We start from the raw sequence: 26,868 nt of genomic DNA, 5'->3' as shown, positions 1-26,868 counted from the left end.
TAGCAGGAGTGCATTTTGTAGGGCTTGGAGGTCAAATAATTTGATTTTCAAGCAGATTAGAGTTAATGCTATTGTCCATTCATTCACTTGTTTGTTGAGAAAATATGCAGAAGAAAGTTAAACTAGAACTACTCCATTATCAAATAAGGGATATTTAAAAAAAACATAAGGATAAAAATCAATATATCAACACTCACCAATTATATCTTCTAGAAAGCTGTCTCATCATTAAATCTGTTATTTCTGTTTTTATGTAAGCAGCATTAATTGCTGCTCTAGATGTAGATCTGAGGCTTTTGTAGCCAGTTGGAATTTAAAAGTCTATTTGTAATCCACTTCTATACCTAAAGCATTTTTGTTCAACTTGGCCATAATTTGTCGGAATCACAAGTGCAAAGCAAATACAAAAATTGCTGAAAGCAGTCCAGTCATTCTTGCAAAAGCAATCTTGGATAAGCAGTCTTTTTCAGTACTCAGACAGGGAGTCACATAATGTACATGCATCAACACAATCGATGTTCTATCACCAGAAGTAGGTCGCACTGTGTTGAGTGATTCCAAAATAAAGTTGTATCCAGAAGGGAAGGCTGCATGGTATATGCTCCAAAGAACATTTGAAAAATAACTTCTCAATTTCCCAAAATACTAGGACCAAATCAGCAGATGATTTACTTCTTGTGGCAGCTCATTAGTTTTCCGTGGTTCAAAAACATGTATCTTTTTATCTCATCAGTTCTGACAGCCAACCACCTACTCTTTTCCAATAAATTGAACAGTTAATAATACATTTATTCTATTTTTCTTTATTTGCATCAGTCCATTTGTTCCTCTCTCTTTCCTCACTCTTGCTATGTTCCTTCTTAGAAAATCCTTATCTATAGTATTTGCAGTAGAGGGCAACACTTGGGATACTGATATTTTATTTTCTTTACACATGCTGTCTAATTTGCTGAGGGTAATTCTCCACATTAGGTCTTGTTTATTTGTAATTTGTCTCCTTGCAGTATATTCCCATTTGATTTGGTTTCTTTAACATTCTGATTCTGTCTGTTATTTATACTTAAGACACCTTTCCTTCTGTAGCAAGATGTCGAGTATATTATGTAACACCCTGTAATTCTAGAAATGGAGTAACAATCGGCAAGGAAATTCCTACATCGAAAGAATGACTGATCGCCTGAATCCAAAAAGAAGTCTCCTTTCAAAAAGAGACAGCAATAGAAATTAGAGAAAATTCCTACTGCTTGATTCATCATTTAAGTTATTTCAGGCAAGGCTCTAGTAACAAGCAGTTTCAAAAGTTTCCACTGAATTCAAGAATCACAGAAAAGTATAAGTACAAAAGTGAACAACATTACTTCAAATGTTTTGGATATGAGATTATAATATATATTGGCAATTTTATAATAACAAGTTTTAGCAGTTAGAATGGATGTCTGAAATAGGGGAGTAAGACGATTTTCCCTATATGTTTTAAAATTTATACCATTTGTTAAAACCTGAAATATGGCATGCACAAATTATACCATGACATTCGTGAGACAATGATGTGTGTCTTTTGATAAATGAAAGGATAAAGCAGTTTATGCTGTGACCAATGTGCTAATAAGGCATCGATCAAGCTACCAAAATATTGGTCATTCGAACAGATGTTGAAACAAGAGATTGCACGTTTGTTCCAAGTGTAATGCAAATCATAACTGCATCATAAGCAGTATGAAACAATACTACACAAGGTGAGAGTGATGACCTTGATATCAAATACTGCCTTGATGTCAAAGAGCTTTTGCAAAACTGGACTCAAACGGGGAGAAATTGGAGTCACAAGTAGCACAAAGGAAGATAGTTGCAATTTTTGGGAACCAATTATCATAGTCCCAGGACATCATGTTACTCATGGTAGCATCTCCAGGTGAACTAGTTTCAGCTAATTTATCAAAAGTAAGTGCTATAAGGCGCAAACAAACACAGAGATTTTGGAGAAATTCAGCACTTCTGGCACCATCAGAATCAGAATGAAGCAACATACTAGACTCAAATGTTTCTTTCATTTCTTTCTCCAAATATGCTGCCAGATCTGCTGAGTTTCACTAGCATTCTTTATGTTTGTTTCACTGACTTTATCAATGTCTTTGTCTCCACCTTAAGATCAGATGTAGGGATTTTGCACATTGCAGTGCTTAGCATCACTCACAACTCTCAGATACTGAAGCAGCCCACAACATTTGAGCTTGGGCTAATAAATGGCAAGTAACAGCCACACCACACAAATCCCAGGTAATGACTATCTCATCTTCCCTTGACATTTAACAGCATTACAATTGTTGAATATCCCACCATCAACATCCTGGTGGTCACCATCATCCAGAAACCTAATTGGATCAGCTATTTCAATACTGTGGCGACATGAGCAGGTCAGAGATTGGGAATTCTGTGGCAAAGAACTCAATTATGTTTTCCCAAAGCCTGTCCATAAATCACAAGTCAGAAGCACGGTGGAATACCTGCCACTTGCTTTGATGAGTGTGACGGCAAGAACAGATAAGAAAATTGGCATCATATAACACAAAGCAGTCAACTTGATCCACACCTCATCTACTACCTCAAGCTTTCACTTCCTCCATCAATGGTGCATAGTGGCAGCATTGTAAGCCATATACAAGATGTAGTTCAGTGACTCATCCGGGTTCTTTTGATAGCAGTTTTCAAATATACAACCTCTAACTCATAGAAGGACAAAGACTGCAGATGCCTGCAAACAACACTAGCTTTAAGCTCTCCTCCAAGCCACATAACACCTTGTCTTGAACTATATTGCCATTCCTTTACTGTTACTGGATTAAAATTTTGGAACTTCCTTCCTCTCAGTACTGTAGATGTACCTACATCATATGGCCTGCAGCGATTCGAGAAGGTGGTTCAAAACTGCTTAGTCATGAACAACAAATGCTTACCTTGACAGCAATGCATATATACCTTAAAAGAATAAATAAAACTTTTCAGCTTGACATGAATTGTCTTCATGTTATGTCAAAACTGCATACTTTTAATTTTTCGCCATATTTCTAATTGAGGACTGCAATGAAGAAACATAGAACATTACAGCACAGTACAAGCCCGTCGGCCTTCGATGTTGTGTCGACTTGTCATACCAATCTGAAGCCCATGTAACCTACACTATTCCGTGTACGTCCATATGCTTGTCCAAAAGAAATGCATTAACACCAAGGACTGATGTGTGTCTTCAAAGCAAGTAACCTGACACTAATGGTAAGCACCATTTACCATTTATATGAGGAGTGGTTAAAATGTTGCTGTAGACAAACTGGAATGAAGGTGTTATGGCTAGATGGAGGTTTGGTTCATACAAGTAGCTGGCTGTGAGGTCTTTGGATTAGTGACCAGTAATCAACGACAGAGGCCTTCTGCGTGCCAACAACTATGTGATTGATTCTCAAGTAGCTTAGGCTGTGAACAAGATGTAGAGAAGCCTTTCATTCTCTTCCAGCTCTGAAGCTCTCTGCACTAAAAGCTATTTTAAGCTTGAAGAAAACTAGCTTGTCTTTCCTTCAGCAGTTACTGTGAGCTGTGACTTTTAAGTGACAAGTCAATGTTATAAGTGTGAACCAGCCATCTCATGCCTTGCAAAGCAGTAGTAACATCTGGTGAAGGATGACCAAGAAGCAGCATTCTGATCAGTATAAAAATCATAAAGTCACTTCTTCTGAATAGAAACTGATGAACAGCCTTCCCACTCTTATCCTCTGTCTAGAACACGCCTAGCCTTTCTTTCTTTGCCTGACAGTGTGCATAAAGGGCAGTTTACAAAAGGATTAGAGTTTTGATTCATAGAGTTACATGCCAGAACTAATAATAGCTCATAACGAATTACCTGTAGCTCGAGTCTAATTACTTGTAAAGTCTTATTGGACTGGGGTGGACAAAGTCAAAAATCACACGGCACCAGGTTATAGTCCAACAGATTTATTTGAAAACACAACTCTCTCACTAATACCTGAAGAAGGACTGAGGCTCCAAAAGCTTGTGTTTTCAAATAAACCTGTTGGGCTATACCTGATGTTGTGTGATTTCTGACTTTGTACTACACAGTAATCTTTGTTAAGTATGGACACCTGATCCATGATTTTTTGTCAACCTGGGTCTAAATGACAGGTAAATTGGGGAATTCTGCAAACTTTTTAAAATCTTTACTCTTTGTGATGACTCTGGAAATAGTGGGACTTGATTTCGAGCATTACTGTACTGAGGAGCGACAGTTATAAGCATTTGGTGGGGTTCCTGCATCCAGTGAAAGGGCAGAACCACTCAGCTCATTTTTTTTTGAACTTAGAGAAATTATCAAAGAAAATTCTTCACAACATGCCAATGGTAAGATTGTCCCTTGTGCCTGCGATTTAGCCTTAATGTATATTATTTTCTTTGGAGGGTTTGAAAGGTAACATGAGAGATATACAACGAGAAGGGTCTGGACTCTCTTCCTCTTTGTTACATTAACGTCTGAGGTAGCTTCACAGAGCATTCTATGAACGACTCAAAAAGTAATTCAAAAGACAAACTTGCATTCAAGCAGTGCCTTTTAAGACCCCAGGATATCCCAGAGTTCTTTCTAGCCAATTAAGTATTTTTTTATAGGCATCAATGCTAGAATGTAAGGAAAGCACTGGAACCATTCTGCACACGATGTCCCATAAACAATGACAAGAAAATAACTGGTTATTATTCTTTTTAGTGATGTTGGTTCAAAGGTAAATATTGGTTTTGACACCAATACAATTCTCTTGAACTTCCTTCAGTAGTACTCAGGGGGTCCTTTATGTCCAGAGTCATTTCATACCTCACCTGAAAGATGACTAAATTCTGTCAGTGATTGCCTTCATTCGAAACCGCAGATTTCCAAAGGAGAAAAGTTCTCTGGACGAACAACCCAGGCCACTTAAATTTATTGATAAGCAGAAAATTCAAGGAGGAAATAGATATGGACTGTCTAAATATATTACATATTTTGAAAAATTATATGAGTTCAAGACATCCATTTTCAAACAGATGTCAGTCATCTGATTGGAAGTGAAATGGTGTGAAATTGAGAAGTTGGATGAAGGTCTTTGCATGGAGATTGATTTTGACAAGCTGAATGATGTATATTACATCTTATAGCAACTAGGACCAAAGAAAATTTCAAAGAAGCAAAAAAAATCAATAATGGGTGAAAGTTTTCAAATGAATAAAACACAGCAAAAAGAGTCACAGTTTTAAACTTGTATCCTTTATACATCCAATTTTAGCTTTAAATGCATTCTGTGAAATATCTTCAGTTTAGTGACTCATCTGTGAAATTAAATGAAGGACCCCATTAAATTAAAACTCTGTGAAATCAGGGTTATGGGCGCTGCTGAATTACAGAGTAATGTCAAAATCCAAAGATTCTCCAGAGTTCATTAAAGTGTTGGAGGTAGTGAATACCCATCATTTAGAGGCTGGACTTCAAGGCTGAACAGGATTTTATTCACTGAGAACAGCTAGATAAAGCTTGCAAATTTAAAAAAAAAATCAAGTACCATAAAAAAAGTGTTAACACAGAGTTAGCAATTCTAGCTAGCTGAGTATCAAACAAAAATTGCTAAAATTAAGGACCATCAGGACACATTTGCTTCCTGCCCAATAATCATAGAGATTCCATTAGGGAGATCCAGAGACTGCCACCCTAAAGGTAAGTTTCAATATTGCAGAGCAGATGGTGTACTCCTTCCAGCTCCACATTAAATTTGGGGACTGCCATTACCGACCTCTCTCCCACCCTCCAATTTTCACCCCCCATCCCAAACTCTTATTTTGACGTTGGCCGGTGCTGGAGATGATTGACCTTGTTCCCTTGGGACTGCTGCACTATTTTTTTGTTTAGATGGATTGGGCAGTAAAATTGGCCAGAAAATCAGGGACAACTCCCTTGCTGATTTTTGAGAGAATGCAATTGGATCTTTTACATTTACCTGAGAGGGTAGATATGGCATTGATTAAATGTGCACATCTGAAAGATGGCACCTCCAACAGTGCAGCTTTGCAATTGAAAGTCAAGCTTGATGCTACGTTTATGTCATACCCTGCAGTAATTTGTGAGAACATTTTGAAATGAGATATTCTTCTCCTGTATAATCATAATCTTATTTCAACAGCTCTGCCTTTGTTTGTTAACTTGTAAAAAAAGTTAAAATCTTAGCTGTTTTTCTTTCGAAGCAAGACTAAATTGGAAAGCTTTTAGAGTAATACAAGTCTTTTCTTAATTGTTCACTTCATTTTCAAGTGATTTCCTTGATCTTCAGTTAAAAAGGTTATATTTTGAACTAAGAATGTACACAAAATTAAAACCAAACTTGGTTAGGCTCAAGACTGTTCTTGCAAAAGGTAAGTAAGGCAACGTGCAAGGGATTCAGATGGCACATTTTCTTTCTGCCATCGCATTGGGGTGGGAAGAAATTGTTTTCCACTCGAAGGTTTTTGAAGTTTTTCAGCTCTCAATCTCAGTGGACTGTAAATGTGCCATCATTGATCATATTTAAGGTGAGGCTTTTTGATAGATTTTTCTGATAGGTTTTTTGGTTTATCACAAAAATCAAGGAATATGAGGAGTAGGTAGGAAAGGGAAGTTGAAGCCAAAAATCAATTTTGATTATGTTGAGTGGCAGAGCAGGTTCAAAGGAAACATTGTCTTCTCCTGCTCCAATGTTCTTATCTACAAGTTAAATGAAGAACTATGAAGAAAAATGAAGAATGCCTATATTTTGTTCAAATGAATGGGTCAGGCAATATTCTCAAATCTCAATAAACAATACTTTCTTATTAAGTAATCAGGAAATTCTATGTATTCTATTATTTTTCTTACAAAGAAAATCCTTTGCACGTGCAATTGATGATGCTATTTGAGTTATTTCAGAAAAATTGTTCTCTTGATAATGGATAATTTACAACAGGAAGACACATGATAATTCTGGTTAGTGGAGAAGTGATTTAAAAAGAGACTTTGTGAGAAAATAAGTAAAAGGCAGTCATATTTCAAATGCATTCTCGCCTATAAAATGGTTTGTTATTGTCACCAAGAAAATGCATTACTCAATCAAGTGAGATGCCGTAAGCATTGCACTTAGCACTTGCATGTTCTGCCTTCTGAAATTTGAAAATGCAACCAAGAGTATTCTTTTAAAAATGAATTATGCTGCTATAATTATACAATTAGACAACTGAACAATATAATCGAATAATATTCTGCACAAACCACAAATCTTTAAATTAGCAAGTTCCTGACCTGTGTAGTAAATGAACGGTTACCTGTTTTCCAACACTCATTTAAAAACTGATGGTGATTCTGGAAATCTAGAAAATAGTATTCCACAGTGTTCACTGCACAATGTTAAGTCTTTGCAAAATTTTATTTCTGTTACCTTGTTCTCTCTTCTTTTTGGCATCCTCCTCTTTCCTTTCCTTAGCTTTTAATACTTCATCTGCTTTGGCTGGAAATTGAAAAAATATTAATTTTAAGACTTTCTCAATATTGTTTCATTAACTGTCAAAACGTTTCCAAAATAAGGTTTAAATAACAATTTTATTTTTCATCAATTGATAACATTTTGATAATTTTTATATTTTCACCACTGTTCGAAGTGCAGCACACATTTACAGGCTGAAGGAATAACACAAATTTATAGTATAATTTTAGTTTAATTTTCAGACAAATAATAACCAACATTTTTATCTCACTTATAATGTAACTGTAAGAAGAGACCATTCACAATTTAAATCTGCATTGTAAATGAAGCAAATTTGTTTACTTGAATGTCAAACTTCCATAAAAACCCACATCTCCTGTTTTGCTACAAACTATTATCAATACAAATATATAAGAATCTGGCTGAGGTAAAGAATAAAGGTTCTCTCTGGTCTCTTGTAATGCCTAAACAAAACAATGAAATTTGTAATATCTGCCCAGGTTCAATGGAGAATTGAGTGTAAATATTGTGGAGTTTGAATTCTCACTTGAAATCAAGCATAAATGGAACCCAAGAAGAATGACTCAAATCATTCACTGTTTCCCTCTTCACAGATACTGGCCAGACCTGCTGAGTTCCTTCAGCATTCTGTTTTAATCTCAGGTAACCAGCATCCATAATATTTTCTTTTCTCGAAATATTTTTTAAAAATTTCCTACTGTTTCTCCAAAGCAATTTAAACTAAATTTTAGAATTTATGTTGAACGTTGCATTTTATTGGACACAGGTTTGATCAGTTGTACTTCCTAAACATTCCGACTGGGCCGATAATCACACAGTCGTGTCAGGTATCCTTTTGGAAGGGGGCATGAAAAATAGGATGGGTGACTTGCACACTATCTACCTTCTATCCCATGCTGAGCCCTCATAAGATGAATCACTTGAGGTCATTTAAAGGTCAATTAACCACAATATTACCCTGCCTTAATGTTGCCAGAGTGGATAACTGGGGAATAATGGGCAGGTTGTTGTCAAATAAAGTTTTAGAATGGCAGGTAGGAAGGAAGGCAGCTCTTTTTCTTTGAATGGTGTCCTTTGCCCATCGGTCTGCCTTCTGTTCCGTCATTACATTTCCACCCGTTGTTTCAGTCACCAGGAACCAAAGTACTCCATGGAAAGCTTATTTGTTATTACCTTTCCAATACATATTCTTATTTACAGGCCTGTTTAGTTGCTTATCATAGCAGCAACAACATTCTGCATTTTTTAAGCAAAAATATAAGAATCCACCTGGAATAAGAGCACAGGACTGATCCTCCAACTTTGCAAAGACCAATTTCAGTTTGATAATTAACACTGTCTGAATCAGTGAAATATTAAACGTGGCTATGAACTGTTTCCTTAATTAGGTCTGTTGCTTTTTGTATCCAGAATATTAGACAAGGAATCCTTCTCGTTCAGCTTTTAAAGGAGAACCATCTTTCCATACAGAAGTATTTGTGACAGTGCTTAAAACTAAAAGTGCAGTATGCATCATTTTTATCAACTGTTTTAATTGCAGATCCGACGTACGAGGTGGAGAGGTATCAGGAGGCTGTTCCAGGAATGAGAGGTGATTCTTCTGGAAATAAGGACGAGAATTTGAAAGTCATGACTTTGCTTGACAGTAATGTGCTGAGAGTTCAGGTTTAGATGACCTCAATTTTACACAGTAGCATGTGGGAGAACAGACAGCAGTACTGTGGAATAGTTGAGTCCGGAAGTAACAAAGGCATCAACAAGATTTGGTCTCTTGTTTTGAGCTTGGAGGCCATTTGGGTATTTTTATTTCAATTCATTACCATCAACTTAAATCCAGTTCACAAAGGGTTGAGATCATTGAGCATGCATCCTATCTGGGGAAGTTAGTTATCAGAGTCTAATACTGCACAAGTTGTTCATTTTTCTGTTGGCAACTAGCAGCCAGGACTAGATAAAGAGCCTGATAGAATTTCTTTCCCATATATTATGAGATAGTGATGTACGTTAACATTCTAGTGACTTCACACATAGAACATTCAAATAGTCATAGTTATTTAAATAGCCAGTGGGGCCACACCCGAGATGTGGTTGCAAACTTGATTGCCAATTCAACCGTCCAAACTCCAATATGGGTGTTCAAGTTGGTGAGCAAGGTTAGATAGAGGTCAAGTCTTTGGGGTCAAATCAAACCGAAATTAATAGGAGTGTACAGAAATTGAAAATGAAAATAGTCACAGAGTTGGAGAAATCTCTTTATTTTGTCAGAATCAGTGTGTTCAATAGTTGTTCATATTCAGTAGCGGTTCATATTTAACAACACCACAGGTTAATTTTCCATGTCTTTTACTTTACAGATAACCTGGTCATTTATTTATTACTTGTTTGTTTCAGCTTGCAATGTGCGATTGGCTGTCAGTTGGGATGGTCTGCATATCAAATTGACTGCTTTGGAAATTAACTACCCCAGTTGACACGGTATGTGATCAATGATTCCAGACTCTCACAGGAGGCTGGACACTGATAATCAGCATGTCTGCACCTGCACTCCCCCTCTCCTAGGACCTGGATTCCTTGATCATTGAGGATAGTGATCTTTGTGGACTCTCCTCTGACAACTAGTTTAATTGTTCACAATCACTGATGGCTGAATGTGGCAGAATTGCAGTGCTTACATACTATGTCCTGCTTCCACAATTTGTTGTGCAAATGGGCCTGTGTTGTCACTTCACACATTTGACACCTCATTTTTAGGCTTGCCTGGTGCTATTCCTGGCTTGTCCTTCTCCACACCTCATTGAAATTGCAAAGATAGAGGGTCCTCTTGCCCCTTCTACTAAGCTATCCTAGAAGTTTTGTCACAGCTAGCTTGAAACATCAGCTATTTCTTTCTTCAAAGGTCCTGCTTGATCTGCTGAGAATTTTCACTATTTTCTCTTTTTATTTTCATTTATAAGTGTTACTCCTACTTCAGTTTTGAAGAGCAATGAAACATTAATCTGTTTAGTCTCTACAGATGCTGACAAACCTGTGGCCATTCCCTTATTTAATTATTCTTCTGGATTTTCAGAAATTGATAGTTTTTTTTAAATACACGAAAACAAAGGTCTTATAAAATGAGTTGACCAACGGATAACATTCAAATGATCACAATCCTTTGTGGAAGAGCTAGCAGATATTAAGTTTAATGGTTCTGACTGGTGACTGATTTGCGGAGCATCTGTGCTCTGTACACTACATTCAATACCACCTTTGGGTTGCCAACCATTTTAACTCCTCCTCCCACTCCCCAGGTGACATGCACATCTTGGGCCTACTCTAGTGTTACAATAATGACACATGCAAACTGGAGGCACAGCACCTCATATTCCGCCTCGGAAGCTGACAGACCAATGGCCTCAGCATAGAATTCACCAGTTACAAAATCTCCCAACCCCTGGCCTCATCCCATGTCCAACCCTCCCTCTCATCGCCACCTCCTTCACCTGTCCATCTTCTTTCTCATCAATCTGCCCTACCCTTCCCACTGACCAATCTGCACCCTACCTGCATCCACCTATCACCATCCCACCCTCCTCCTCCCAACTCACTGATGCCTCCCTCTATTTATTTCTGAGCTTCCTTCTCCCTTCCCCCTCACCAATCCCGGTGAAAGGTGTAAACCCAAAGGTCGACTTTCCTGGCCCCCTGATGCTTCCTGACCTGCTGTGTTCGTCCATCTCCAATTGTATTGACCACAATTAAGCTCTGATATTCATTGATTTGCAGGAGAGTCTGTAACCTGATCTCAAAAATCAATCCCCAATTTCCTCTTGGTAATGTGAAACACATTAACCTTCTAACCAGGCAGAAATGCTAATTAACCATCTTTGATCTCAACTCTCTTTCAAACTAAAAGTAAATAGGACATTTCTAGCACAGTTAATTATAACCCAGTAGCTTCAACACCCTTCTGGGACTTGGGAAGACAGAGTCCACTCATGTTAAACCAAGGTATTGCTGACATTGTCTCCAACGTAAGCATCTTGAAGCTGCTCAGTAAAGCAATCCAAGTCTTCCTTTAATCCCTAACAATTAAATCACCCAGCCTTACCATTGGGCAGACTAAAGAACATAGCTCAACACTGCTTTCATTTAACCTAAATTTAAAGCTGCATTTCCAAAATATAAACATAAATCTGATAAACCTCATAACTGTAACACAGTCTTCAAACATTACTATACAAATGTTAGAAAAAATTAACATATATTGCCAAGTAACGAGAGGTTATCAATAAACTCCGTAAATTAATTACATTTCTGTTGCAGCATATCATTTATTTCAATACATAAACATCTCGAGGGAAGCTTTTTGTTTTATTGCTAAGCTGCTGGTGCACATAGTGGTCTCTAGAAACAGACTTTAATAATAGTTGTTGACTTATTTTACCTTGTTTTAGTTGTGTTAGAACATAACATTTTCTAATTTCTCTTGTGGAAAATTTCTGTATTCAGTTAAATACTTGCTGTGATTTTTAAATGAACATTTGCTCCACAAAATTTTGTTATTTAGATCATATGGAAATGCTGATTGCCAATCAACTTATCAATCATATATCTATTGATTCAAATTATTTTAAGTATAAGATAAATATGCAAACATAAATTGAATTTATGAATTTACAAACATTTCACTTTTGTCATAAAGAAATGAAGCATAATTTGTTGTAAGAGGAACAATATTAAAAAAAACTGATAATGTTGTTTGAATCCAAGTGTTCAACCTTTCCCACAACGCAAATATATTAAATTGTTTTTGTTAACTAATCATTTAGAATGGTAAAGAGCTGTACTTCATTTCCACTTCACTCTCACTGCCAGAAAAGAAAGGACAATTGAAATTCCATTTAAATTCAATTTTGACGGTAAGTGTAATTGTAGATATACCCCTTGAGTCATGTAAAATGTTTGTCTAATGTTTCATTCAAATTATCCAGCTCCAGTACACATTCAGCGCTATACAAAGATCTTCAAAATGTATTAGCAGTACTCATTAGACTGAAATTTAATAACAAAAACATCAGGTGGATTTCAAGAACCCCCATTATCAAGAGAAGATTGATAGCTATTATGCTGCTCAGAAGCCAACTGGGCACAATTTAGGATTCAACAACCTAATGTGCCTTATTTTGATTTATCTGTTGTACTTCACAAGTTTTGTCTTAATAATGATCTTTTATTACTCTTCAGCTTGATCAATTTATCAGAATTCTGAGGTGTTGTGGGGGTTTGGCTTCCAGAAATGTTATTGCAGAACAGTAAAGCACATACTTTGTACTCCACGTTTAACAGATGATTTATTTTAGTGGTGACAGCGTATAATTCATATTGCTTTCAAAACGACATTTGCTATGGCTTCAACTAGTGGTGAATGGGAGAGGTTGAAAAGTGTAAAATTTCTCAATTCTGAATGCAAGTTCACCTCCAAGTGAGGTTAACCTCCATATATTATAAAATAAAATCAGTCAATCCAATGGGGTAAAATCAGAAGACTATTTTGCCCTTTTGAGAATTGTTGATCTTGGGGCCTTTTTAATTTCTTTTTTACTGTTCCCAATGACTCAACTTAACAATAGCTTGAACAAGGCAATGACAGTGAAATTCATAGATCAGCAGTAGCCACATTAGTAACGTACTGGAGAGTGACCAATATTCATAGAACTACAACAAGGTCTCTGAACCTTTGAACAAAGTGACAAGGAGAATATTGGTTTGAATACAAGAGACATACATTGATACAGTGCTGAAAAGTTCCTTTGGCTCATCAAATCTGCAAACATAACTGCCACCACCACTTCATTGGGGAGGGAATGGCCTAGTGGTATTATCGCTGGACTGTTAATCCAGAAATTCAGGCAATGTTCTGGGGATCTGCAATCGAATCTTGCCGTGTTAAATGGTGGAATTTAATTTCAATATAAATCTGGAATCTAGGTCTGATGATGACCATGAATGATTGTCAAGAAAAACCCATCTGGTTCACAAATGTTCTTTTGAGAAGGAAGCTGCCACTCTTACCTGGTCAAGCCGACATGATTCCAGACCCACAGGAACATGGATGTTGCTTAACTGCGCTCTGGGCAGTTATGGATGGGCAATGAATGTCGGTCTAGCCTGTGATGCCCTCGTCTCATACATGAATAACACAAAATGCGCTAATCCCAAGTCCCTGCACTTGTCCCATATCCTTGATTGTTATGATATTTCAAGTGGTCATTCAAATATATTTTAAAGGCTGTAAGGCTTCCAGCCTCCAGTACCTTCCCAGGCAGGGCGTTCCAGATTCCCAACACCTGCTGATTTAAAAAGCTTTTCCCAAATGCCCTCTGAATCTCCTGACCCTTACCTCAAGACTAATCCCTCTCCTCATCCAGAAGAAACAGCTGCTCTCTATTCACCCTGTCCATACACCTCATAATCTTATGCACCTTAATCATGTTCCCTCTCAGTCTTCTCTGCTCTAAAGAAACAATCCAAGCCTATCTACTCTCCCCTTACAGCACAATTTCTCCATCCCAGGCAACATTCTGGTGAACCTCTTCTGTACCCTTCGAGTGCTATTACATCCTTCCTGCAGGGAGGTGACCAGAACTGCACACAGTACTCTAATGCTTTGTACAACTCCAACATTACCCCCTTGTTCTTATCAACTATGCCATGACTGAAGAAAACAAGTGTCCCATATGCCATCTTAGGTATTCTATTTAAATACTCTGCTGACATTAGGAATGTGTGAATAATTACCCTAAGGTCCCTCCGTTACTCTTGGACTACCCAGGTCCTGCCATTCATTAACTACTCCCTCATCTTGTTTCTTCTTCCAGATTGCATCACCTCACACTTATCAGGGTTAAATACAATCTGCTACTGGTTTGCCCATCTGAGCAACCCATCTATATTTTCCTGCAACCTACAACTATCTTCTTCGCTATTAACCACTCTACCAATCTTGGCGTCATCAACAAATTTGTTTAACTTTCCCCCACATTTTCATCCATATCATTTATGTACATGACAAACAATAAGGGTCTCAGTACTGATGCCTGAGGTGCATTGCTGGATAACGATCCATAGTCACTCAAACAGCCTTCCAACCATACCACTTTGTGTCCTATTTCTCAGACAGTTTCTGATCCATCAAGCCAAGTTTTCCTGAATTCTGTCTGCTTTAGCCTTCTTAATCGGTCTTTCATGTGGAACCTTGTCAAAGGTTTTGCTAAAATCTATACAAACTTTTATGAACTGAAATTCCCTCATCCACATACTTGATCACATTTTCAAAAAAAATTCTAATTTTTGTTAGGCATGACATCCCCCTGACAAAGCCATGCGAATTATCCCTAATTAACCTATGCCTTTCCAAAGGGGTATTAATTCTTGTCCTTCAGAATTTTCGCCAATTTTCCGTACCACCGACATGAGACTCACTAGTCTGTAATATTCCTGGTTGATCTCCTTCTCCAGGGAGAAATTGAAAATTTGTGTCACTCCTTGCAATTTCCTTCCTCACTGCCTGTAGCAGCCTGGGATACAATCTGGGCTCGAGGATTTAAGATAATAAAATGTGAGGCTGGATGAACACAGCAGGCCCAGCAGCATCTCAGGAGCACAAAAGCTGACGTTTCGGGCCTAGACCCTTCATCAGAGAGGGGGATGGGGTGAGGGTTCTGGAATAAATAGGGAGAGGGGGGGAGGCGGACCGAAGATGGAGAGAAAAGAGATAAGTGGAGAGGAGAGTATAGGTGGGGAGGTAGGGAGGGGATAGGTCAGTCCAGGGAAGACGGACAGGTCAAGGAGGTGGGATGAGGTTAGTAGGTAGGAGATGGAGGCGCGGCTTGGGGTGGGAGGAAGGGATGGGTGAGAGGAAGAACAGGTTAGGGAGGCAGAGACAGGTTGGACTGGTTTTGGGATGCAGTGGGTGGAGGGGAAGAGCTGGGCTGGTTGTGTGGTGCAGTGGGGGGAGGCGACGAACTGGGCTGGTTTTGGGATGCGGTGGGGGAAGGGGAGATTTTGAAGCTGGTGAAGTCCACATTGATACCATTGAGCTGCAGGGTTCCCAAGCGGAATATGACTTGCTGTTCCTGCAACCTTCGGGTGGCATCATTGTGGCACTGCAGGAGGCCCATGATGGACATGTCATCTAAAGAATGGGAGGGGGAGTGGAAATGGTTTGCGACTGGGAGGTGCAGTTGTTTGTTGCGAACCGAGCGGAGGTGTTCTGCAAAGCAGTCCCCAAACCTCCGCTTGGTTTCCCCAATGTAGAGGAAGCCACACCGGGTACAGTGGATGCAGTATACCACATTGGCAGATGTGCAGGTGAACCTCTGCTTAATGTGGGAAGGCATCTTGGGGCCTGGGATAGGGGTGAGGGAGGAGGGGTGAGGGAGGAGGTGTGGGGGCATCCCAAAACCAGTCCAACCTGTCTCTGCCTCCCTAACCTGTTCTTCCTCTCACCCATTCCTTCCTCCCACCCCAAGCCGCACCTCCATCTCCTACCTACTAACCTCATCCCACCTCCTTGACCTGTCCGACTTCCCTGGGCTGACCTATCCCCTCCCTATCTCCCCACCTATACTCTCCTCTCCACCTATCTTTTTTTCTCTCCATCTTCGGTCCGCGTCCCCCTCTCTCCCTATTTATTCCAGAACCCTCACCCCATCTCCCTCTCTGATGAAGGGTCTAGGCCCGAAACGTCAGCTTTTGTGCTCCTGAGATGCTGCTGGGCCTGCTGTGTTCATCCAGCCTCACATTTTATTATCTTGGATTCTCTAGCATCTGCAGTTCCCATTATCACTGGGCCAGAGGATTTGTCTGTTTTTAAGCTGATAGAGCCGCCAGTACCTCCCCATTTCCTATGTCAAGCTGTGCGAGTTTCTCACAGTCCGTTTTCCTGAATTCCATTCCTGCAGCCCTATTCCAGCCCCCATCACAACTCTTTCTCCAGAGCAATGATAATATCATTGGTGCTGCTTCCCCCTCTCATCTGGAATTGGAAAAGTTTATCACATTCACTTCCGATTTCCATCCTGTTCTCGCCTTCACCTGGTCTATCTCTGACTCCTCCTTTCCCTTCCCCAACATTTGTATTTCCAGTTTTAGTGATAGACTGGGCACCAATTTCCACTATAAACTCACTGACTCCTGCAGTTACCTTGGCTATACATCCTCACACCCTGTTTCCTGTAAAGACTCTATTCCATTCTCCCAGTTCCTCCATCTCTGTCGTGTCTGTTCTAATGATGTCAATTTCAACAAGGGAGCCTTTGAAATGATCACCTTCTTCCTTCCATAAGACCATATGACCATAAGACATAGGAGTGGAAGTAAGGCCATTTGGCCCATCGAGTCCACTCCGCCATTTAAATCATGGCAGATGGGGATTTCAACTCCACTTCCCTGCACACTCCCCGTAGCCCTTGATTCCTTGTGAGATCAAGAATTTATCGGTCTCTGCCTTGAAGGCATCTAACATCCTGGCCTCCAATGCACTCCATGGCAATGAATTCCACAAGCCCTCCACTCTCTGGCTGAAGAAATGTCTCCTCATTTCCATTTAAAATTTACCCCCTCTAATTCTAAGGCTGTGCCCATGGGTCCTAGTCTCCCCACCTAACAGAAACAACTTCCCAGCGTCCACCCTTTCTAAGCCATACATTATCTTGTAAGTTTCTATTAGATCTCCCTTCTAAACTCTAATGAATACAATCCCAGGATCTTTAGCCATTCATCGTACATTAAAAACCTACCATTCCAGGGATCATCCGTGTGAATCTCCGCTGGATACACTCCAGGGCCAGTATGTCCTTCCTGAGGTGTGGGGCCCAAAATTGGACACTGTATTCTAAATGGGGCCTAACTAGAGCTTTATAAAGTCTCAGAAGCACATCACTGCTTTTATATTCCAACCCTCTTGAGATAAATGACAACATTACATTCGCTTTCTTAATCATGGACTCTACCTGCAAGTTAACTTTTAGAGAATCCTGGACCAACACTCCCAGATCCCTTCGTACTTCTGCTTTACGAATTTTCTCACCGTTTAGAAAATAGTCCATCCCTGTATTCTTTTTCCCAAAGTGCAAAACCTCACATTTGCTCATGTTGAATTTCATCAGCCATTTCCTGGACCACTCTCCTAAACTGTCTAAATCTTTCTGCAGCTTCCCCACCTCCTCAGTACTACCTGTCCACCTAACTTCGTATCATCGGCAAACTTCACCAGAATGCCCCTAGTCCCTTCATCCAGATCATTAATATCTAAAGTGAACAGCTACGGCCCCAACACTGAACCCTGCGGGACACTACTCATCACTGGTTGCCATTCCGAAAAAGAGCCTTTTATCCCAACTCTCTGCCTTCTGTCAGACAGCCAATCCTCAATCCAAGCCAGTAGCTCACCTCGAACACCTTGCTCAGCAGCCTCCCATGAGACTCTTTATCAAAGGCCTTTTGGAAGTCAAAATAGATAACATCCACTGGGTTTCCCTGGTCTAACACACTTGTTACCTTTTCAAAGAATTTTAGCAGGTTTGTCAAGCATGACCTCCCCTTACTAAATCCATGCTGACTTGTTCTAATATGACCCTGCACTACCAGGAATTCAGAAATCTCATCCTTGACAATGGATTCTAGAATTTTACCAACTACCGAGGTTAGGCTAATCAGCCTATAATTTTCCATCTTTTGCCTTGATCCTTTCTTAAACAAGGGAGTTACAACAGCAATTTTCCAATCATCTGGGACATTCCCAGACTCCAGTGACTTTTGAAAGATCACGACCAAAGCCTCCGCTATTTCCTCAGCCACCTCCCTCAGAACTCTAGGATGTAGCCCATTGGGGCCAGGAGATTTACCAATTTTTAGACCTTTTAGCTGTTCTAGCACTTTCTCTCTTGTAATGCCTACCATACTCAACTCTGCCCCCTGACTCTCCTTAATTGTTGGCATACTACTCATGTCTTCCATTGTGAAGATTGATGCAAGGTACTTATTAAGTTCTTCAGCTATTTCCTTATCTTCCATCACTAGCCTTCCAGCATCAATGTGGAGCGGCCCAATGTCTACTTTTGCCTCTCGTTTGTTTCTTATCTATTGAAAGAAACTTTTACTATCATTTCTAATATTCCTATTAGCTAGCTTCATATTTGATCCTCTCCTTCCTTATTTCTCTCTTAGTTATCCTCTGTCTGTTTTTGTAGCGTTCCCAATCTTCTGATTTCCCAGTGCTCTTAGCCACTTTATAGGCTGTCTCTTTTTCTTTGGTACATTTCCTGACTTCCTTTGTCAGGCATGGCTGTCTAATCCCAACCCGCCCCCCACCAACCCGGATAATCTTTCTTTTCTTTGAGATGAACCTCTGTACTGTGTGATCAATTACACCCAGAAACTCCTGCCATTGTTGCTCTACTGTCTTCCCTGCCAGGCTCTGCTTCCAGTCAATTTTCGTCAATTCCTCTCTCATGCCCCTGTAATTACCTTTATTTAACTGTCACACCATTACATCCGAATTTGCCTTCTCTCTTTCAAACTGCAGACTGAACTCTACCATATTATGATCGCTGCCTCCTAAGTGTTCCCTTACTTTAAAATCTTTTATAAAGTCAGGCACATCACAATACACTAAGTCCAGAATAGCCTGCTCCCTTGGGGGCTCCATCACAAGCTGTTCCAAAAAGCCATCCTGCAAACATTCCATGAATTCTCTTTCTTTGGATTCACCGGCAACATTATTCACCCAGTCCACCTGAATATTGAAGTCCCCCATGATCACCATGACCTCGCCTTTCTGACATGCCCTATCTATTTCCTGGTGCATCTTGCGTCCCTAGTCCTGGTCACTGTTCGGAGGTCTGTATATAACTCCCATTATGGTTTTTTTTGCCTTTGTGGTTCCTCAACTCCACCCACACAGACTCTACATCCTCTGACCCTATGTCATTCAGCGCTGTAGATTTAATTCTATTCTTAACTAACAAGACAACTCCGCCCTCCTCTGCCCACCTCCCTGTCTTTTTGATAGGTTGTGAATCATTGGATGTTTAACTGCCAGTCCTGAACTCCCTGCAACCATGTCTCTGTGATGCCTACCACATCATAATCATTCAAGATGATTTGTGCTGTTAATTCATCTACTTTGTTGTGATTACTACGAGCATTTAGGTAAAGTGCCTTAATGCTAACTTTCTTATCATTATTAGAGATATTGGAAATCCTAAATTGTCTTAAACTATCCCTCCTTTTTGCTGTATTCCTAGTCTGCCTCGAGATTAAACCCACCTGTACACAAGCTATCCTGTTGCTTATCTTTCCATTTAACTCCATACTCCCTGTCACTTTCGCATTCCCCTTCCCCCCGACTCAGAAGTTTAAAGTCCTACTGACCACCCTATTTATCCTTTTCGCCAGAACACTGGTTCCAGATCGGTTCAGGTGGAGACTGTCCCAACAGTACAGATCCCCCCGGTTCCAAAGCTGATGCCAATGCCCCGTGAAATGGAATCCCTCTTTCCCACACCAATCCCTTAGCCACATGTTTACTTCCCTAACTTTCTTATCCCTATGCCAATTGGCACGTGGCTCGGGCAGTAATCTGGAGATTATGACCCTTGAGGACCTGTACTTCAATTTCTTTCCTAGTGCTTGATAATCCCTGAACAGGTCCTCTACCCTAACTTTGCCTATGTTGTTAGTCCCAACGCGGACCACAACAACTGGATCCTCCCCCACTCGCTCCAATATCCTTTCAAGCCAGTGGGAGATGTCCTGCACCCTGGCACCGAGCAGGCAACACACCATGCAGGACTCCCGATCCAGCTTGCATAGTATCCTATCTATCCCCGTAATTATAGAATCCCCTATAACAGCTACCTGTCTTTTTGCTCCCCGCTCTTGAATAGCTTTCTGCACCACAGTCCCATGGTCAGCTAGCTCATCTTGTCCACAGTCCTTTCCCTCATCCATACAGGGAGCAAGAATCTCATACCTGTTGGTCAAGGTCAAGGTCAAGGGCTGAGGCTCCTGCACTTCTGAACTCAGAATCCCCCTACATGTCTCACTTACAGTCACACACTGTTGTCCCTGAACACTTTTTGAATTTGAATTACTTAATCTACCAGGTGTGACTGCCTCCTGAAACAAAGTGTCCAGGTAACTCTCCCCCTCCTGGATGTGCTGCAGGGTTTGAAGCTCAGATTCCACGTCATTTATTCTGATCCGGAGTTCTTCCAGCAACGAACACTTGCTGCAGATGTGGTCGCTGCCATTCACAATGGGATCAGCCAGCTCCTACATCATACAGCTGCAGCACATCACCTGTCCAGCCATTACTACTTATTTAGTTAACTTTTACAATGTATGTATTAAATAATTTCTAGTACTTCTCTGCTACAGTCTTTTTCAATTAAGCAATTAAACTTTTAATCAATTACACAATACACAAGAAATATAAATTGAAAAGCCTTACCTTAACAATACACAAGACTCCTTCGCGGTTAGAGCTCAACCGAGGATTTTCCAGCACCATCATTGACAGGGCTCTCAGCCCAGTCCAACCCATCTCCCACACTCCAGCCTTCATCCCCTCTGCCCTCCTGCAACAGCAATAGGGTTCCACTTGCCTTTACCTACTGTCCCACCATTATCCACATCCAGAGGACCATTAGTCGGCATTTCCACCACCCCCATCGAAATGCCACCACCAGACACATATGCCCCATCCCTCCCTTGTCAGCCTCTGACAGGACCATTCTCTGTGGGACACCCTGGGCCACTCTTCCTTCACTTCCGACAACTCCACACAACCTCACGGAACCTTCCCCTGCAAACGCGGAAGGTATAAAACCTGCCCATTTACTTCCGTTCTCCTCAGCATCCAATACCTCAAACATACAATTTAGTCTACTGCATTCGCTGCTCACATGGTCTCCTCTACATTGGGAAATGAAGCATAGACTGGGTGACTGTTTTGCAGAACACTTACATTCTGTCTGCCAAAACGACCCTGAGCTTCCCGCTACCTGCCACTTTAACACACCAGCCTGTTCCCTGTCCAACATGTCTGTCTTAGGCTTGCTGCAGTGCTCTAGCGAAGCGAAGTGCAAGCTGGAAGAACATTTCATTTTCGTATGGGGACTCTGCAGCCTTCTGGACTCAATATTGAGTTCAATAACTTTAGAGCCTGAGCTCTGCCATTTCTTTACAACAACCACCACACACCACGCTTGTTCTAACATTGTCTGCTATTACACACAACCCATTGTTAGCCATAAACAGCACCCAAGAACAGCTCTTCACGCTCCTCGTCAGATCTTTATCCTCTCCTTTGTTTGTCCAACTGTTCTTCTCTCTCTCTGTGGGCTCTATCCCCACCTTTTGTTTACCCCTTACCCCTCCCCTCACCCTACCTTCTTCATTTAAACTGAATTTTCCTAGCTGTCATCAGTTCTGAGCAAGGTTTATTCAACACAAAACATTAACTCTGATTTCTCTCCACAGATGCTGCCAGACCTGAGCTTTCCCAGCAATGTGTGTTTTTGTTCGGTACCTATGTTCTCCTTTTCCAAAGTGAAGACTGAACAGAAATATTCATTCCACACCCTTCCAACATCCTGCGGCTTCACACACAAGCTGCCCTTTGGTCCCTAATGTGATCTACTCTTTCTATAGCTAACCTCTTTCCTTTCATGTATTTATTAAATATCTTTGGATTCTCCCTAATCCTGTTCTCAAGTGTTTTACCCTGCCCCCTTTTTGCTCTTCTAATTTCTTTCTTAAGTTCCCTACTGCACTTCCTGTATTCCTGTAGGGCTGCAGCCGAATTGCTCGCTTCTTAAAAGCCCCACTCTTCTTCCTTACTCAGTCTCAATTGTTGCTCTTGCTATAGACTTAATCGTAAGGAGCTGTTCCCAGTCAACTGTGGTTAGGCGCTGCTTTACTTCAATGAAATATGCCTTTTCCTAATCCAAAGTCATCTTTCGCATGCTATCTTTTTCCTTGTCCAGAATAAATTTGAACCACAACAGTGTTATGTTGCAATCGCTGAAATGTACCCCCACCGTTACATCAGACACTTGTCCGGCTTCTTCTCCCAAAACCAGATCTAGCACTGCTGTGCCTTATTGGCCTTCTATATATTGATACAAAAAAGCCCCCTGGATAGACTTCAAGAAATCTATCCTCTCTCAACACTTAACGCTGTGGCTATCCCAGTTAAGTTGGGAAATTTGAAATCCCCTCATTTATTTACTCTATTTTTACTCTTACAGATCTCTGTAAACTGTCTCCATATTTGTCATAATTCATAGTCTTAGTCATAGAGTATTTCAGCATGGATATAGGCCATTCACCCCTCTATTTCCTAATGACTCTTCGGGGGCCCATAATACACTCCCAGTAAAGTAGTTGCCCCCTTAACATCCCAAAGTTCTACTCTCAAAATCTTGTTTGAGAACACTTCCAAGATATCAGCCCTCCTTATTGCAGTAATTGACTCCTTAAAAGTATAACACTTTTTCTTACTATTTTGTTAGAAACTATGTGACACATACAAAAACATTAATAAATACGCTTGAAGAATCACCATGGTGTTTTGAATGGATAATTAATTTTGACAAATCTATTCAAAACTTCCAGAGGAGGAGCTGAGGAACTAGTGGAATTACCTTATTTAGAAAGCAAAAGATGAAGCACCAATCAAGCTGTCACAATATAGTAATGTAATTGTAGAGATGTTTTAGGAGTCATAACTGTCATACATATTTCTGAAGAAGGGTCTCGAACTGAAACGTCAAACTTTCCTGCTCCTCTGATGCTGCTTGGCCTGCTGTGTTCATCCAGCTTCACACCGTGTTTCTCCAGCATCGGCAGTTCCTACTATCTCTGTCGTACATTTATGTTAGATTCAATACAGCCTATTAAAATAGTATTTTTCAAATCATGACGGTTTGACCTTTCTACGATTAATGAACAGTCTATTGGAGAATTGCAATTGTCAAGGGAGTTGAATAGAAGGCAGAAATTGCTCAGTTATGTAGATAAGTGCATTTGATACAAAGTAAGCCAGAATGACTGCATAGTTGAAATGTAAAATGGTAATACACATAAATTCAAAGGAACTGACAACTAAATCGGTTTTCCAACTAAATGTATCAAATTTGATTGGATCTTGTGATTGTAGTACCATATTGTAAAAGTGTATAACAATTTGATGAGTAATAAAGGGAAGGATTTCCCAGAAACTGCTATCACTTCAGAAGGGGCAGAAATAGTAGTATTAGGAAACAGTAGAGTAGTATTGGTTGGTGCCTAAATAAATACACAAGCCACAGATGCACAGCATAAATAAGTGAATGTAGTGAAAATTATTACTAGGCAAATACATTACCACCTGCTATTAGTGGAAAAAATGACGATCTTTTCACAAGAAAAAATTCACGTCCTATTCTTATGTAATATTTCTGTAGCTATATTTGGGACACTGTAACTACCCTTAACCATAAAGTTTTTCAAAGCCAAAATTATTCATTCACGGGATGTAGGTGTCACTGGCCAGGTTTTATTGACCATCACTAGTTGCGTTTGAGAAGGTAGTGGTAAACTGCCTCCTTAAAATGTGGTGATCTACTTGGTGCACATCGACCCACAAAGACATAAGGGAAAGACTTCCAGATCCTTACCTAACACTACTGAAAGAATGGTGGTGTGGTTCCAAGTTAACTTGGGCGTCATGCTTTCACAGCTTCCTAATTCATATTTACCACACTTGCTTCAACTTGAACTATCTTACGTTTCAAACTGTAATGTAAAATAATATGGTCACAGCAAGGGTCTTTGACAAGAAGATTATTGATACTAGGTTAGACAAGGTCAAAAATCACACAATACCAGGTAATATTCCAACAGATTTATTTGAAAACACTAGCTTTCTCAGCATTGCTCCTTCCTCAGGTGTAGTGAGAGAGGAGGTATTAAGACACAGAATTTACATGTATACGATCAAAGGATCCTACAACTGATGCGAATGTACCGAATAAACAAAATATCTGGCTGACTCCCTCCTGTTCAATCTCTAATCAGTTAGAAAAGAGATGCAGGTTTCAACTGATTAAAATGCAAATCCCAGAATCTCTTTGAAGTCACTGCCCCAATATAACTAAACTTTTATCACTGTGTACAAGAGGTGACATCTCAGGTCAGACAATCCATTTTAGGTGAAGGCCTCATTAGAATCTGTGATTTTTGACCTAGTGTCAGACTGGTTTTATTTCCAAAGGAGGAATTTAAAAAATGCCCCATTGACTGTGTCCAAAAACTGTGTGCTTTTTGAACAAAATAGAATGTATCTAGAATGGATTTAGTGTATCTGTGTGCTCATGCCCATGTGTGTGCTTCAGAGAGAGTGTATGAGAGTATAAGGGAGTATGTGTATGACAGAGTGTGCGTGTGAGAGTGTATAGTGTTGTGGGGTCACCAGTGATGCAACTTGAACCCAAGGTCACAGTTGAGGCTGTCCTCATGGGTACCAAACGTGGCTATCAGCCTCTGCTCGGCAGCTCTGCATTGCTGTGTATCTCGGAGTGCACCTTGGAGGACATTTACCCGAAGATCTGACGCCGAATGCTTTTGATCACTGAAGTGGTCCCCCACTGGGAGGAAACATCCCTGTCTGTTGATTTTTGCGCTGTGTCCATTCATCTGCTGTCGTAGCGTCTGCATGATTTCACCAATATGCCCTGGGACATCCTTGCCTGCAGTGTATGAGATACCCAACATTGGCCAAGTCACTTGAGTATCTGCCGTGTACGTGGTGGATGGTGTTCCGACGTGTGACAGTAGTGTCCATGTTGATGATCTGACATGTCTTGCAGAAGCTGCCATGGTAGGGTTGTGTGGTGTTGTGGTCGATGTTGCCCTGAAGGCTGGGTGGTTTGCTTCACACAATAGTCTGAAGGCAAGCAGTAGAGGTGTAGGGAAGATCTTAGAGAGGTGCTCATAGTCATCGATAACATGCTGAATGAAGTCCTTGAAGAACATGGCATTGTTTCTCTGCTCCGGGCTAGTGCTGGATGACGACGGGTACCCTATCGATCGTATCCTGTGTCTGTCTTCATAATGCAGTACTTCTCTGGAGTGGAGAAACTATGCCACGTTCTTCGTGGTCTTCAGCACGTTATCGATGATGACGAGCACCTCGCCAAGGCCTTCCCTATGGCTCTGCTTCTCACCTTCAGAGTACCACCAAACCGTTAAAGGACCAGAGTTTGAAGCAAACCCACCAGCCTTCTGAGTGACTTGGCCAATGTTGTCTATCTTATACACTTAAGGCAAGCATGTTCCAGGGCATGGTACATTAGTGAAACCAAGCTGACACTACGACAATGGATGAATGGACACAGCGCCACAATCAGCAGATGGGGTGTTCCCTCCCAGTGGGGTTGGGCATTCAGCCTTGGATCTTTGGTAAACATTCTCCAAGGTGGACTTCGGGATACACAACAAAGCACAGATGCTGAGCAGAGGCTGATAGCCAAATTCAGTACACATGAGGTCAGCCTCAACTGTGAGCTTGGGTTCATGTCACACTACAGGTAACACACACACACACATACATTCTCTCACATGCACATATATTCTCTCACAGACACACACACCAGCATGCAGTCTCTCAGCCACAGAGTCAGTCGCACACATTCTCTCACAGACACACACAATCTCTCACAGGCATATGCACACACTGACATGCATTGTCTCACAGACACACACACAGGCATACATTCACTCACAGACACACACACTAGCACACATTCTCTCAAAGACACACGGGCACATAGTCTCTCACAGACACACACACACAGACACTCTCTCTCTCATGCTCTCACAGACACACACTCGCACGCATTCTCAAAGACACATGGGCACACAGTCTCTCACAGATACACACACACACAGGCACGCATTCTCACACATACATGCAGTCTCTCTCATGCTCTCACACATACACACACACACACACACACACATTTTCTCACAGACAAGCACACAAACCCGCATGAATTCTCTCACAGGCACACACACACAGGCACGCATTCTCACACACACACTCTCTCATGCTCTCACAGACACACACACACTGGCACACATTCGCTCACAGACACACACACACACACACACACACACACACACTCTCTCTCATGCTCTCACAGACACACACTCGCAGGCATTCTCTCATAGACACACACACACTGGCACACATTCGCTCACAGACACACATTCTCACATGCTCTCACAGACACACACTCACATGCATTCGCTCACA

General features: G+C 40.7%; 1 protein-coding gene across 4 annotated transcripts in view; it reads right to left on the bottom strand.

Annotated features, from left to right (window-relative positions):
* The window catches only part of rsrc1 (arginine/serine-rich coiled-coil 1), a 386,463-nt gene that overhangs the window by 64,131 nt on the left and 295,464 nt on the right, over nucleotides 1-26,868 (bottom strand). For 3 of the 4 annotated variants that reach the window (XM_048542246.2, XM_048542244.1, XM_048542245.2), the window contains one exon: nucleotides 7,455-7,523. The exons of the other annotated variant lie outside the window; for it this stretch is intronic. In XM_048542246.2, coding sequence (XP_048398203.1) covers nucleotides 7,455-7,523 — 69 coding nt within the window. The remainder of the gene's footprint in view (nucleotides 1-7,454; nucleotides 7,524-26,868) is intronic. 4 annotated transcript variants of the gene reach the window in all.

This window comes from Stegostoma tigrinum, chromosome 14 (assembly GCF_030684315.1).
Source record: "Stegostoma tigrinum isolate sSteTig4 chromosome 14, sSteTig4.hap1, whole genome shotgun sequence".
In the NCBI taxonomy this organism is placed as follows: domain Eukaryota; kingdom Metazoa; phylum Chordata; class Chondrichthyes; order Orectolobiformes; family Stegostomatidae; genus Stegostoma; species Stegostoma tigrinum.
Note: the sequence above shows the minus strand (reverse complement) of the source record. Positions and strands in the feature narration are given on the sequence as shown.